We start from the raw sequence: 14,711 nt of genomic DNA on the forward strand, positions 1-14,711 counted from the left end.
TTTTGCTCATCTGCGTTATTTCCCTGCATACCTTCCTCGGTATGGTTTTGGTCCATAATATGTTTGTTTGTTTTTTAGCTGATTTCAGAATTGAAGCTCACTGCTCATCTCAATAGCTCTGTTTTCTTTAATTACAGCAACATTCAAAGCAAGTCAGCAAGAACAATATATCGAATAATTGGCTGCACTTCACGTTTTTTTTTTTTTTTTTTTCTTTCTCTATTAATCCACCCCAAATCATGGCTGACAAAGCCGCGGAAAGTAAAAACGGACAATACGACTACAGGTGCAATGAAAAATGATGCAAAAAGGTGAAAAAACACCGGTATTTTCCTTTGACGTGGCCGTGTTTTGGTGAAACGTTTCCCCCTCACGCTCTCCAGCCTACCAGAGAATCACAAATGAACACTGTCGCCATGGGAGCAACCGCCACTCCGCTCTAAGTTCACAGACAGTCTCCTCCATCCCGAGGATAGATTAGAAAGACACAGGAACGTTTATATCTCAGTGGACTAAATATGTGTACATCGTCTATCAAGTAACTATCGAGATGTGTTTCTGTGATACGTTAAGTGTAAGATTGTGTCGATCGGTGTGAGACTGGGGGAAAGAGTGATTCGAATGGCCTTCAGACAACTCTTCTAGGTACCACTAATCATGAGTTCACCTAAATCATGTTGGGTCCGAGCTATCTCGAGCTCACATAGGGTAGAGAGACTGCCTTTGCACTAGGCACCACCTAATGCAGGTCAGGAAACAGTAGTCAAAGTTTCTAGAAAATGCTTACATATTCGGCTATTATAACCACCTTATATATTGAATATATAGTTATATTTTAATAGACGTATATAAGAGAACACTGTTTTTAATTTCATTTTTCTTTGATCTAAAAAAATCACTGATTCAAAATGCCCAAGTGTAAAAAAGTGACTACATCCTCTCCAGCAAGATAATGGGAGAGATTGTGGGGAAAGAGTTTAGGTAAATTGCACATATTTCGTTCATTTCTTTTTTTTTTCTTTTTTTTTTGATCATTTTGCTCATCAGTTGTCATTATTTGCCTGAATTCAATCAAAGCACTCAGTACACATTCTTTGTCACATTCATTAGACTGTCTCCTAAATAGATAGCTCTTGCCCCCACCCAACAAACCAGCTACGTACCCTTTCTAATTCAATCCAGGCAAATATAGGGAAGGACTAGCATGTTGTGTAAAGAGAAAAGAAAAACTTCCACTAGTGTGTTTGTTTGAAACTCTGACTTCTGGATGCTTGCGTATGGATATGTTCGGTTATGTGTGTGTATGTATGCATGTCTGTGTGTGCGTGTGTGCATGTGTGTGTGTGTGTGTATCTGCATGTGTGTGCGTGTGTGTGGCTATATATTATGAAATTTGTGTCAGAATGTGTCAGAGAGAGACTCAGTCCAGGCCCATATAGAGTGATGGCACAGGGAGCTCGAGTAGCTCTCCCTGCAGGTCGAAGGAGCTGGCAACAGCAGACGCTCTCTCTCAGGCCTTGTGCTGCTTACTGGTCTTGAAGGAAACCTGCAGCACGCGGTCACCCAGGCGGTAGCCGTTTAGGCTGGCGATAGCCATTGCGGCTTCGTCGTAGTTGGTCATGGTGACAAAGCCAAAGCCCTTACATTTGTTGGTGGTGAAGTCACGGATGACCTTAACGTTGGTGACGGCGCCAAAAGGCCCAAAGAGCTGCCACAGGACGCTCTCATCCGCCTCGGGGGAGAGGTTGTACACAAAGATACACCAGCCAGCTCCAGTTGGACCGGTAAGGTTGACCCCAGCAAGGCTGGTCATGCTGTCGATCGTGATGGGAGAGAACCTGGGGAAGAGAGTGGGAGAGCTACCATGGGTGTCATTCTGAAGTTCCACACAACATTCAGTGCTCTACACTGTCTCTTTAGGGCATGTATCTGTGAGAAATGATCAAGCTTGTAGTTGGATAAGGAGTTAGGGGACCCCAGCTTCATCCCCTCTGCTGTACAGTAAGTGGATAAACGTGTGGGCTCCAAACTACCTGCTTTCATACAAAATGACGTTGCGTCCTGAGACACAAACACCCACACAATTTGCATTTGTTTTCTCATTTTTCTCTGCTGACCAGAGCCTCTGGAAGAATTCAACACATGAATCACAATGTTTAACTGAAATCACGGCATTGAACAAAACACAGAAACCTAGAGAGGGATGAAAAGCAAATTGGAATCAAATCATACAAAAACTGGAGCAAACAGAGGAGACGCAAACGGAATCTGGTATGTCCATGCTGGTGAAAAAAGGGGACATTAAAGCAACTGAAACTGACAATGTTAGTTCAGAAATAAATACATGTAAATTATTTCTATTAATAAAAGAAAAAGGAACAAAACGTTTAAACAAAGCCATGCCAGAATACCCTGCTGGTATAAGGCTATGATATCTAATTACAGTTACAGATAGCACATATAGGTATGTTTAATCTGGATTATGGCAAATATATGTGATTTTGAGATGAAGTCAGCAGGTGGTATTCAGGGCACTTTGTTTGAGATTTTTATTTTGGCATGGATGCTTTCGAAAGTACACCTTTGGCATTTACCTCTTGACTCCGTAGCTGGCGTTTAGTAAATTGTCGAGTCTGCAACGCAAGAGGGAGAATGAAGGGGATGCAGAAGTTAGTTATGAGATCTACAAGGATGGGGGGCTTTCAGTTCACATGTAGCTCCTTCACCAGCTGACCTCCAGAGGGCATCCTTCTTTTGCAACGCAGTTCCAAACCATCCAACCACAAACAAGACGAAATATCAAATAGTCCTACGAATCTGGTTCTCATCCTCGAATCTAGCCATTACAGGTTAAGTAAAGTTAAGGATCAAACTTGATTCCATTCCAGCAATTAGCATTTTTTAAAATCAAGATCACCAGCTCCAGGATGGTTGCTATCTTAAACATCTGGTGATTAAACCAACATTAGAGGGCATTTTTTTCCTCCTCACTACAGCAGCAAAAGCAGCTGCTCGTAAACTGGAAGTGTTTCTAAGCTTCTATGACAATACTTAAAACATTCAAGCCTTTTTTTTTTTTCAAAATGCATGTGTTCTTTTTTTTTTTTTTTTTTTTTTTTTTTTTGCATTTTTAATCTTTACAATCCCTGTTGAACTTAAGAAGAAGTATAGATCCCTTCCTATAATTCTTCCCTAACAACGAGCTTCATTATACTTTTATTGTACTATGAAAAATCTTGCATTCTTACATTGGGTTTGAGCTGTTATTTGGATCTGGTCCCTTTCCAAGTGAAGGGATCACGCTGCAGTTTAAAAGAAAGTAAGAAGGAAAAGAGTGAGAAGGAGGTATTATATCGCTATATTGCCAAATCCCCCTGTACTATAAGGAATATTGATTAAAGGATTGCTATATTTAACAGTTGTGTTAATATTGACCAGAGAGTGTTTACGTGGGCCGCTCTGTTTAGAAGAAAATAGTAATGCAGATTAGCATTGTTTCTTTTATGATGAAGCCATATCACAGTTTATTTTGGGGCGTGCTACTTGAACACGGCCTTGTGAGGCCGAGGCTGGATACGTGGCCGAATGAACATATATCACGATGTTGAAAACTGTGAAATACCGTCATCATAAACTAGTGTCGGACTGACTTAACAGCATAATGGAGTAGTTTTGCATTGCTCTCGTGTAACATTGTCAGACTCACAATGGGCCAAAATAGACGCCACCAAGCCAGAGATAAAGTGCCTACGTTATCCACAATGCAACTCAGCTTGAGTCACTAACTCAACTGTAAAGATCTGAGTCACGCTAGAGGTGGGTCAAGCACAGAGTCAGCTAAAAAGGTCTGCCATCATCACACTAATGCTACAATTACAGCCTCTCAGATCCGGTAGAACCTCCTGAAACCTGTGAAAAGTTGTCAGTGTGCAAAAGGAGCTCCAGGTTTAGCTTTGCTTTAGAAAGGTAACAGACAGATGACCCCATGTTTTGGTGTTGACATTTATTTTTACTGACTACATGATGGTTAGTGATGGACACACAAGAGGTGTGAGGTTAGTAAAGGTTCAGTACCTGAAACGCTGTGTCTGGTGATGCAGGGGGCCGGTGTAGCGACGGGCTGCAGTCTGGTACAGCTGAGTCAGCAAGGCCTGGCCCGTCTTTTGGCTGGGGTTGTTGGCAAACTTGACAGTGATGGGCTCGGCAGCACCCAAAGGCTTCTGTCCGTTCAGACCTTTGATGGCTTCCTCTGCCTCATTTCGCTTGTCGAACCGGATGAAGCCCACTCCTCGGGATATGCCTGCTCCGAATAAGAAAACAAACCAATGTTAATACCTTGGCAATCAAAGAGCGTCTGGGGCCGACACGTCACCGCTTATTCGGGATAGTGAGAAATGATGCCAGAGAAATGACATGGGAATGGAAAAAGGTTATACCTGTAACTTGGTCCACTAGAATGCGGGACGTGATGATACGACCGTATTGGGAGAAGAGCTGTTCCATGTCCTTCTGGCTCATGGTTTTGGGGAGTCCGCTCACGTAGAGGTTGGCATCACGAATGGAGGCCGAACTTGGCCGAGCATACGATACCTGCGCACACACGTTCATCTGTCAGGACCCCCCGAAATGCTCAAATCTGACCCAAACGTAAAAGGCTGCTCACAAGATTGCCAAAGAATAACTTTCCCAGCACTATTTTTTTTGTTTTGGTTCCTGCGTCTTCGTCAGCTGTCGCTGTGCTATCTCGGTGCGCTCGTGTAAAATGACACATCGTGATGAGCACAGCCAATTGTAATCAATCTGATGCGAAACATCAGTCAACAAGCCCAAGTGTCAGCTTTGTTTTGCTCTGAAAAACAAAAGCTTTAATTGATGTGTTTTCTTGAATTCACCAGTGACTTAATTAGTGCATGGCAATTTTTGTTGCAACTGTGTTTATATCCCTGAAGATTTTCTGCTTGTCTATGTTCTTCACATTTCACAGCACCGCAGAGAAATATCTGTAGATTGTAGCATCATACAGATTTTTCGTTTTAAATGTTTATAGGAGATGGCGAACATGACAGAGTCTCGTTCAGTGCATGGCTGTGGGTGTTGTTTTTGTGTGTGTGATGGAAAGACAGAGTGAGTGTTGTATGAGATAGGCTGAGCTGCTCTCCCTGTCCTGCCTCCTTCCTTTGTCTCTGTCCTCTGGGGGGGGAACAGCCCTACTGGCAAACAGCAAACAATATGAATGCATCACAAGACTTGCAGGGTCCTTGGCAACTTGGAAACACACAGCTCTAACGAACGTTGAATGGAGGAATATGGCGATTCGCCGAGGGGAAATTTACTTTTCGACGCAAGCGATCGGTATTAGGGGCATTAAAACGGCTTCTGGTCCGTGCGTGAAAAGAAAGCTGTGCGTATTATCTTTTAGATGAATACAGGTGTTCTGATTTCATCCGTCAGCATTGAGCACCAGTGTCTTTTGTATACACAGACAGACTGTATGAGCAGGAGGGCTGTGTGCTGCAGTGATTAGGGTGTTCTGGATGAGTCAGGGGGGAGTTACTACGTTAGGGGAGCAGAGGCTGCCCTATAATTAACCCTCTCCTTTTCGCTCCCATAGTACAGATGGTGCCTGGAGCCCATATGGCCTCTAATCCTGTCAGTGGCATTCTGGTCTCCGAGCTACCCCCTGCCCCTCGACTGCTGCCCCCCATCTTTCGGGCCTCACCCCTCTCAATTGAGGCTTCCTGTAAAATCGGAGTGAGAAATCTGCGGTATTAGCTGGAGGATTTAAACATTTTTTGAATGAACTAATGAGAATTAATTATACACAAAGTGATCTGTGAATAAATGCATGAAATTATTAATTGTTGTCACATCATCCATTTCAAGCGAATGATGTATCATCATTGGCAACAATTTCAACAATCCTGCTGTTTGGTTGGTTGCTTCAGTGTATCACGTCATTTATCTAATCTGTGCACATCCATGAATCCTAAAAAAACGCTGCAAAATAAATCCACCCATTGTAGTTCTCAGGCAAAAGGAGCCTCTTCGAGCGCTCGACTTTGAGCTGCTGCTTGAAGTTTGTTCCGTCACAAGTCAAAATATCCTCACGCGTGGTGGACAGCTGCTGGAAAATCACCTGCTCCGCTCGCTCGCTCACTCGGAGATTTAATTTCTCAGCACTGCGGCTTGCTTTAATAATCTTTGATCTACTTGGATCGGGTTTGGGTGGGGTTGGGGGGGCGTTTGATAATATGCTCCCCCTTTCTCTCATTTGATTTTTGGACAAAGGAGGACCCTAATTAGCTTAGATAGGAAGCAGATGGGGTAACCTGGACTGACCCTTGTGCACCACGGCAAAGCTTTCTAATTACATTTCCATCACAATAATCTGTGCGTGCTGTCCACCCCTTGCTTTCTGACCTCAACTCCTCCATCGCTTTCACCCTTTCTTTCACTTCTTTTGTTAGAAGCACCACTCCCTTCTGCCTCTCCCCCTCCCTGTTTTCCTCCCCTCCCTCTGTCACGTCTGTCGGCAACCGCTTGCTCAACCACCCCTGGATAAAATCCCCACTTCCTTTTTTTTTTGCTTCATTCAGGATGCCACCGAGTATCAAAACAAACGAGGAAGGGAATGTCGTAGGGTGTAAAGTTCTGCTTACCTTGATTGTTTTAGTCTGCAGTTTGAGACCGTTTAGTGTGTTGATAGCTTTGTCTGCATCGTTTGGATCCACGTAGTTTACAAATCCATATCCCAAACTCTGACCTGAAGACAAGGAATGGCAGAATGTTTTCATGGACGCTCCAAAGCGTCTATGAAAACACCAATTTTTTCTTTTGCTCAGTACAAACACTGACTCACCTGTTATTTTGTCTCTGACTAGCTTGCAAGACTCGATTTCCCCAATGCTACCAAACAAACTTTTGAACTCTTCCTGGGTCATGTTCTGAGGCAGATAGTTCACGATTAGGTTGGTTTTGCTGTCGTCTGTGGAGCCGTTGGTGCTGATGACTGGGCCGTTTGGCAGACTGGTTCCGCTTGGACCGTTGGACACCTGGGTTTCCATGGTGCTGATTATCTGCTGAGGAAGATCATGGCATTAGACATTTACATTTATCAATGTAAATATACCAATGTTAACAGCACACACAGCAACACGCGGCCTGCCCACTTAGTCTTTGTCAGAGGGAAAGGTCAGGAATCTGCCTCGCTAAAATGAAGATGGATATAAGGTCTGATTTATCAAACCCCCTCCCCCCTCTTCACCCTGTCGTTCCTCCCCTCTCGCTTCCTGCCTCTGGTCCTGCAGATGTCACAGTCCCTTTTCCTTACTCACACCCCCACTCCCACTCTCTTCCAGGGTCAAACACCATTACATCATTATACAGGGATGGATTATACTGATGGTGGTGTGTTAGGCCGGCATGAGATGGGGGTGGGGTGGGGTGACAGGGGTCGAAGTGAAGAACAAAAGCAAGTGTGATCATGTTAAATGGATTTACTTCTAAAATAAATAAAGAATATCGTGCTTTGGAACAAAAGTGGGTTCAGATTACACGCCTCATGTCCAACTTTGTTATGGGCTATGGTCAACTGACTTTTATTTCTTAGGCACATTGTTATAGTGTAGGTTAGCTGTTAGTTCACTGGATAGAGTTTGTGTCTCTTGTGTTGCCCTGGACTACACCTTGTAGCCTAATTTGATCCAGGGGGATTCTCAGGTAACATCTGTTTGATCAGAACCAAAACTTCCTGCTCCACTTTTCCTCGCTCTTAACACCCACTTTTCGGTCTTTGGATTATTTCTCCACACAAAGTTCCCTGAAAACAACTGCAGACAGGACTGTTATTGTGGCATCATTCATTCAAAGCAAAACAAACAAATATATAGTCTGTTTTGAATTTCAATGGCCATTAGACACAGAGACTTTTGTCTCGCAAATACTTAATTAGATGAAATTATAGCCTTCTAAAGAATTATGTCAGATTCCATTATGTGTATTAGTTGGCCTAAATGAGAGGCTCTGTCGAGGCCGAGCCTGCAGTTTACTTACAACCAATAAAGGGATTTGGGATTTTTTTTAATGTAATTTTTCTTTCTCTTTGGAACAATATGTGCTGCGGACTATTTATTTCACAGACACTTTTTCAATATTCTTTCAAAATTTTTGCTTTTTGGATTATATCTTCTTGTATGGCAAACCCAATGATATTTCGATTCTTAATGAAAGGGAGTTTTTGAATTTCATTGTTTTTCTCCACATTTCCTGTGTATTGTAACAAAGGAATAAACGTGGCTTGTGAGCTACGTGCAAGTTGAGGAGTTTCTGTCAGGGTGGGAAATTCATTTGGAGTACAAATGTGGGCTTTCATAGCGCGTCGTCTCCTGTAAATCCACCTACATTGTGTATTTCTCTGTCTCTACGTTAATCACGGTCCTTGAAGTCATGGTTGCTTTAATGATGTTTTGAAATCTTTGTGCCACGTCCTGCGTTCTGTCATCTATGAATAGCTCTGTCGAACCTACCTTTCCCCCCACATCTCTATAACCTGCTGTCTTGCTCTGAGCCTCACCTCAATTCAGGTTGCCTGGGTAACAGCCCCTCAAAGACTGCCTTGTTTCTAATGGCTGAAAGGTTTTCTTACTTTAAGCTCGCCATGTGTTTGCGTCCGTGTGTATACGGAGCAGACATATGAAGAGAGGTCGGGCTTTTTTCGTTCGTGTATCAGCGTTAAATAACTTCTCCAGTATCTCGGAACATATTTAACTCAATTCGAAACATCACGGACACAAAATTAGAACGGCCAAAGAGTTGAGACGGCCTGGAAGTAAAGAAACCGCAACATAGCTTAGCAAACTGCCTTTTGAAGATTTTGAAGTGCCATTTTAACATCAGTTGAATGATTTTTTTGTGGCTGTGAGAATTATGAGTAATGCATTTTGCCAAAAAAAAAAGAAAAAAAAAAAAAAAGGATGCATTGAGTTGTTATATTCAATTGAAGTCAGTGCACTGTTATGTGATGCGATGCAGTCTAATAACAAAAACATGTGCAACTGAATGTGTCCCGAATATGACAAAAGCATTTTGAGAGGAAAAATAGATTACAGCAAATTTCACTGGCCAAGTGGATAACACTCAGCGTGGCAGGACACTCATCCTGGCGTACAGTGTGAAATCATAGAATTCACAGGCCCACTGAGAATGGGCCGGGTACTGAAACGAGCTGACACAGGTAGCAGCGCAGGAAAGACACACTCTGACGTTTTTCAGACAAAAACAAACAAAGACACGTATTGTATTATCATTAGAAAATCAACTTGTGATATACGTGAACGATATAGATCAATTCCTTAAGGGTTTCGTCAGCTGTCGCCACTAACTTCTGCCATGAAACATTTGAAAGCCGAACATAATACTGGTAAAGATTTACTGTCGTGTACTTCTGACAAAAGGTGACAAGCATTTTAAACTTGATATATTCCCGGGTATGAATGTCATGTTATTTATATGATACTCTCTCTCATTAAAGAAAAAAAAAATGTAGCTTCATCACTTTTAATAGACATAAGTAGTTTTGGTAGCACGATGTCCCACACTGCTTTCTTCTATTTTGGGGATCCGTGAGATCTCCCTTAATATTTAATGTACTGCATCAGCATCGCCTACACATGGTCCCAGACTTGCACGCAAACAAGAGCCCTGCCTCCTCAAACACATGAACCCAGACTTGCACGCAAACAGGAGCCCTGCCTCCACTGCCAAACTCACGTACCACCTACACTGTACACTATTAAATTACAGAACACAGAAGCATTACATGACTAAATGTAAATGCAGTCATGGTCGCTGTCTTATGAGTACATATAAACAGCTTTGCCAATTTATTTCTGCTCCAAATACAGTACATCACTGGAGGGGATGGTGTTCAGAAGGAAAACCGTTTCCCAGTTTATCTCATAACGCGAGACTTGCCGTGTTACGTGTTAGACACAGTAAGAATCACCTGGAATTTAATGTGAGTGTCAGTGAGATATAAATAGGAGAAATGAACACGATGAACTAAACATGATGTTTTGTCCACACATAAGGCACACAAACAAGAGAAAAAAATAAATTTGTGGATTTAAGTGTAGTTTGGTGTTCTCTGAGGGACCTAAACTACTCATTAATCAGGAAAAGCACTTAAAAACGTGAATAATTCCACTTGAAAATTACAGACAGCAGTGTTGCATGAAGATTTCCATGATAATAAACATCCTTGTTTTTTCACATAATGTAAGACATAATGTGATTTCTTTCTCTCGTTTTTTTGTAAGAAATGAATCAAAACTGAACGCTAGGTTGAAGTGTAAATGGGCCTCTCTAAATAACAGAGATAACAGGATTATCCCACACAAAGGGCATTAGCCACACTCTCTGCAGCTTAGGGGATCATGGTGGCAGCTGTAAAACAACAGGACGACAGGAGTCACAGATCATGTCAGCCACGCACTACGTCTCCCGTCTATAACCCTCCCTTTCCCTTCCTTGCTTTCCTTTCGTGAACTAAAAATAAAAAAAAGAGAGATTTCTAAAAGATTTCCGCTCTGTGGACGCGCTGCTTTGACAAGATGGGAGCGGACAACGTCAGAGGCTCTGGGAGCAACGTGTCCTGCAGGTCCCGTCGGCGGCGTGCGGAGCGCTGTCCAGCGTGCTGAACAGGGAGTGGCCCCTCGGACGGACTCGTCTCGGGGGCCACGTAGGTCCTTCAATCCTTCAAGTTTTTTTGCTTTTTTTTCTAATGTCATTTTTTTTTCTTCTCCTTACACGCTAACATATTTATTACAACGATTACAACGATTTAAAATCCAAGATGCGCAACAGAGACGACCCCCCTTGCCCCCCCCCCCCCCCCCCACCACCACCACCACCGCCACCCCACCCCACTAATTCTCTGTTTATCCCTCCCTTTTTTTTTTTTTTTTTTTAATTTACTCCCCTTTTTAAAAGGCAGGACTTGTGAGCTCTGCAGGCATTCACGGGGAGCGCCTTTTTGCTGAATAAACGTATTGAAACGACCAAACAAAAGAGCCACCCGTTCCTCCTCTTCTCCCTCGCAGAGGCTATGGCAGCACTATGAATATTAATGTAAACAGTGGCGCTTTGTGTCGTGGCCAGGGGCTGCAGGACTCTCTGGGAACAATGACTGGTACAGTTGCCATCTCCCGAGTCAAAATCACCATGGTAGGTCAAAACAAAAATAAATCAACAACCCTTGACATTTTTGCTATCTTTAGTGATTTTTGACCATATCAGATTAAGTTGTCGCCCCCCCCCCCCCACCTCCGCCTCACACTCGTGCGTCAGAACCCACCGCCGCTGAATCGCCATCTCCACAAAGGCTTGATATTCCAATATAACATCACATCCGTCGTGGGTGTCACTGCACGAACAATGTCCGCAATTAAAAAACACAATTTCAATTAACAACTAATGTGAGTAAAAAGTATCCCTAGATATAAATTCAACAGTGTGTTCCCCTTCTACTGTAGTTGTTGCTGATAATAACAGGGAAATCAAGGGCAAAAGGCAAAACACTGCTTATATAAGGCCGTTGCATTTATCGTCCTTATGACTTATAAGTTACTGAATATAGTGAAATGCGGGCCCACGTTTTAGTTGAAATCGAACACCGGTTTTGACAGGCTTCCTCTGTTGGCCTCAGTTGTCCTTGTCCTTGAATTGTGTAAGTGCCTTGCAAAGGTTGTCTGACTCAACGCTTTTTATTTGCTTGGCACTGCGGTACGAGCATGGAGCAATGCGGACCATGTGGAGGGGAGCTACAGCCTCTGTCACCGTGACACTGTTTAGGCCTGCAAGGGACAAAGGCAGTGCACAACAAAGACAAAATAATATCGTGGCCGAAAGTGCGGCAGGTGAGCAGCCTTACAGACAATAACACGGTGCCCCACTCCTTTTTTTTTTTTTTTTTTTGCTCCAATATTTCATTATTTATTGAACAAATTCACTGGCATTTAATATAAAGTTTCACATGGGCCTGTGCAGTTTCTGTCCCAAATCCACCCCTCACAGCGTGCCTGTTTTTGAGCATCGTAATTATTCGTCTTAATACTACTGATTTCCGTTTTGTCACAATTCAACAAATCAGAAGTAAATCAATCAATTGGTGATTAGAAATATTATTTAAAATGCATTTTGTCATCTTAGTAAGCAGTGTGTAATTCAGTTTCGGGCGATTAGCAGATTCAAACTGATTACTGACTATGCTATGAATTTTCCCGGTGTTTGTGTTTCGGACGAAATATGCCCTGTCTTAATTGGTCGTATTGTGTAAAATCTCCCGTGAGCAGTAGAGTGGCGAGATGAAACGTGGGGTAGGCCGTTTAAGGCTTCGGGCCCTTGTTTGCTGTGCTCAAGTCCGGCAGAGACACGCCCAATCCAGCCGTCGGCACAGAGCAAAGCTGATTTATTGCTGCACGTCCTCGTCAAGGCAAACGCAAGTATGGCCATCTTGTACGTATGGCGGTGGAGAAAATTCTCGTGAAATGGAGATATCCGTGCCTGTCCTTGCAGTCGCAGCCACAGAGATTTCCAGTCCATTTACTCGGTTCCAACGCAACGAGGACCCTGAGGAATTTGGACTTTGTATGTTTCAGTACAAACCAATGGATGCGTAATGTCCCACCCCCCCACCCCCCTCCTCCCAGAGTGACTCGACCCTTTTTTTCCTTCGCCTTTGCTGGATGGACCCTCAGCCTCCGAGGCATCGTGTTTTTGTCTCGGAAAACCTTCTCCGGCATCCTTGTGCTGCATCAAGCGAAGAAAACTAGTCCTCCCCCACTTTAGCCCGCGCCTCATCTCTTTCTCCCGTCATCAAAATGCAGAATTCTTAATTCTTGACTGCTGCATCACAGAGCAATTAGATTTAAAGCTGCAGCGTACAGGCAGCTCGGTGCAAATTTAGGCTGTTCAGTGTAAAATGGAAGAATAAAGACTCCTTCCGTCGCCCAAGACTGCAGGCTGGAGCAGAGCCGGGCATGGCGCATCGCTCAGTGTGAGACCGCTAATTGCCACAATGGATCGTTACTCTTGTTGTAAAAATGGTAGTGTACGCCGAACAAAAATATAGGACGCTAGCCTAATCCTAAAATGTTTTAGCTTCAGCGTGTGGAGCTGTAGTTCTAGAAAGAAAAAAAAATGACACCAGCATTCGCTAAACATGCCCTAGTAATGAAGATGTGAAATGGCTACATCACATGTGTACACATAATGCAGTGCTCCACACAATTCCAACACAAAGGAACTGCGAGGCAATGTAGTGGGCATGCAATTTCAAAATCACATCTAGAGAAATAAGAGAAATAGAGACATACGTACAGTAACCATTCTTGACGTACAATGAAAGAAATCTAGGTCCTTCTTTGCACTGGTCTTGAAGCAGAAGACTGAGTCTGTATATATTCTTCGGCCTTTAAGGTAAATGGCCCTTATGTTCTGTCAGGAGTCCAAATTAAAAGAAAAAAAAGAAAAAAAGGAAAAAATACAATCTTTGTCAAGGGATCTCAGCCCTTTGAGATTGTATGTGTCCTCTATAGGATGAAAATGAGGAGAAAGGGGTTTTCTACTGGATGATGATGAGGGAGAGCGTTCTCTCCGAGTGGCGTGGGCGATGGTTCAGAAAAAAAGAGAAGCAGTGATCCTCAGCAGGGTGTGTCCAGGGGAGGGTGTTCGGGTTCTGCTGTTTTTGTGTGTATAATTCCCTGCTCCTCACGCAGTCTCCTTCTGTGCCTCTGCTGCAATGTTCTTCTTTTATGTGTCCTCCTGGCTGGCAGAGCGCACTGCTGATTGGCTAATTGTGCAGGGAGGGTACTACATGGCAGCCATTGCAATGCGCTCCTCTCCCATTACCCCCTTCAGGAGAGATCACCAAGAGCCCCCTCCCTTCCTCATCCCTGCCCTTCCATCCCTCCACTCCCTCCTTCTCACTGCCCTTCCTTTCTTCCTGTCCCCCTCTTCACACACACGCAGAGCAGCGTGAATAGGACTCCACCTGCACTTTCAGAACAAATGGGTGCAGCAGAAGACAGCAGACTTGTCTCTCATTCCCCACACTTTGCAGTCACTCCCACCGCACAGCTCCTTTCCTTTTCTCCCTGCCTCTATTTAGACCTGTTTGAAGCCGTCGCGAGCAAACTTACCCCTCGAGCATTTGTCTTAGCAAATAAAAGCATTTTTGAAGGAGGACCCGGCAGTTTGCTCGAGCCTGTCATCTTAGCTGTGAATCACGGCGTTCGTACGGAACAAAAAAAGAGCAAGTATAATTGTCTGTGAATATGGATAAAAACAAAAAAAAATCAATTGATAACCTTTAAGACGGGAAGCAGAAGGCTAGCTATACGGCCAGGTGCAAACAAAAGAATAATAAATTCCAGATGTACAGAATCTGTTCACGTTTAAAACTGTAAAGTTGGTAAATGAATGGTTGAAAGACGACCCGGCTCTATGAAGTCCAATTATGGCCAGCAGTGATTTGTGCAGCTGTTTTATGACATCCTCTTCCTGAGGAGCCCTCGTCCTGGTCTGCCCACCTCCTACTGCTCCCTCCTGTGTCCCTGGCTGTGTGGTGAGTGTTCACTGAGACATGCTGTTTGGGCTCATCTATAATGCATCTCCTGCCCCAGGACATCATGTGTGACAAATGACCTATTTCT

General features: G+C 43.6%; 1 protein-coding gene across 21 annotated transcripts; it reads right to left on the bottom strand.

Moving 5' to 3' along the window:
* Positions 1 to 1,004: 1,004 nt before the first annotated feature.
* Positions 1,005 to 13,791, bottom strand: elavl3 (ELAV like neuron-specific RNA binding protein 3). 21 transcript variants are annotated; one of them, XM_086176358.1, is made up of 8 exons: positions 13,378 to 13,791; positions 6,860 to 7,076; positions 6,660 to 6,763; positions 4,437 to 4,590; positions 4,075 to 4,303; positions 3,249 to 3,302; positions 2,595 to 2,633; positions 1,005 to 1,838 (listed from the first exon to the last, which is right to left on the bottom strand). In XM_086176358.1, exons 1-8 carry the CDS (start codon positions 13,384 to 13,386, stop codon positions 1,511 to 1,513), a joined length of 1,134 nt encoding a protein of 377 aa, XP_086032484.1. In that variant the 5' UTR covers positions 13,387 to 13,791; the 3' UTR covers positions 1,005 to 1,510. The 21 variants fall into 21 exon arrangements, with proteins under 21 accessions (XP_086032484.1, XP_086032486.1, XP_086032482.1 ...); XM_086176360.1 differs by having other exon boundaries at positions 4,075 to 4,300; positions 13,378 to 13,784; XM_086176356.1 differs by having other exon boundaries at positions 1,005 to 1,859; positions 4,075 to 4,300; positions 13,378 to 13,783.
* Between the last annotated feature and the right edge of the window lie 920 nt (positions 13,792 to 14,711).

The sequence above is a fragment of the Fistularia commersonii genome, chromosome 28 (assembly GCF_037954325.1).
Source record: "Fistularia commersonii isolate RoL2024-O1a breed Wild chromosome 28, RoL_Fcom_v1.0, whole genome shotgun sequence".
Classification (NCBI taxonomy): Eukaryota; Metazoa; Chordata; class Actinopteri; order Syngnathiformes; family Fistulariidae; genus Fistularia; species Fistularia commersonii.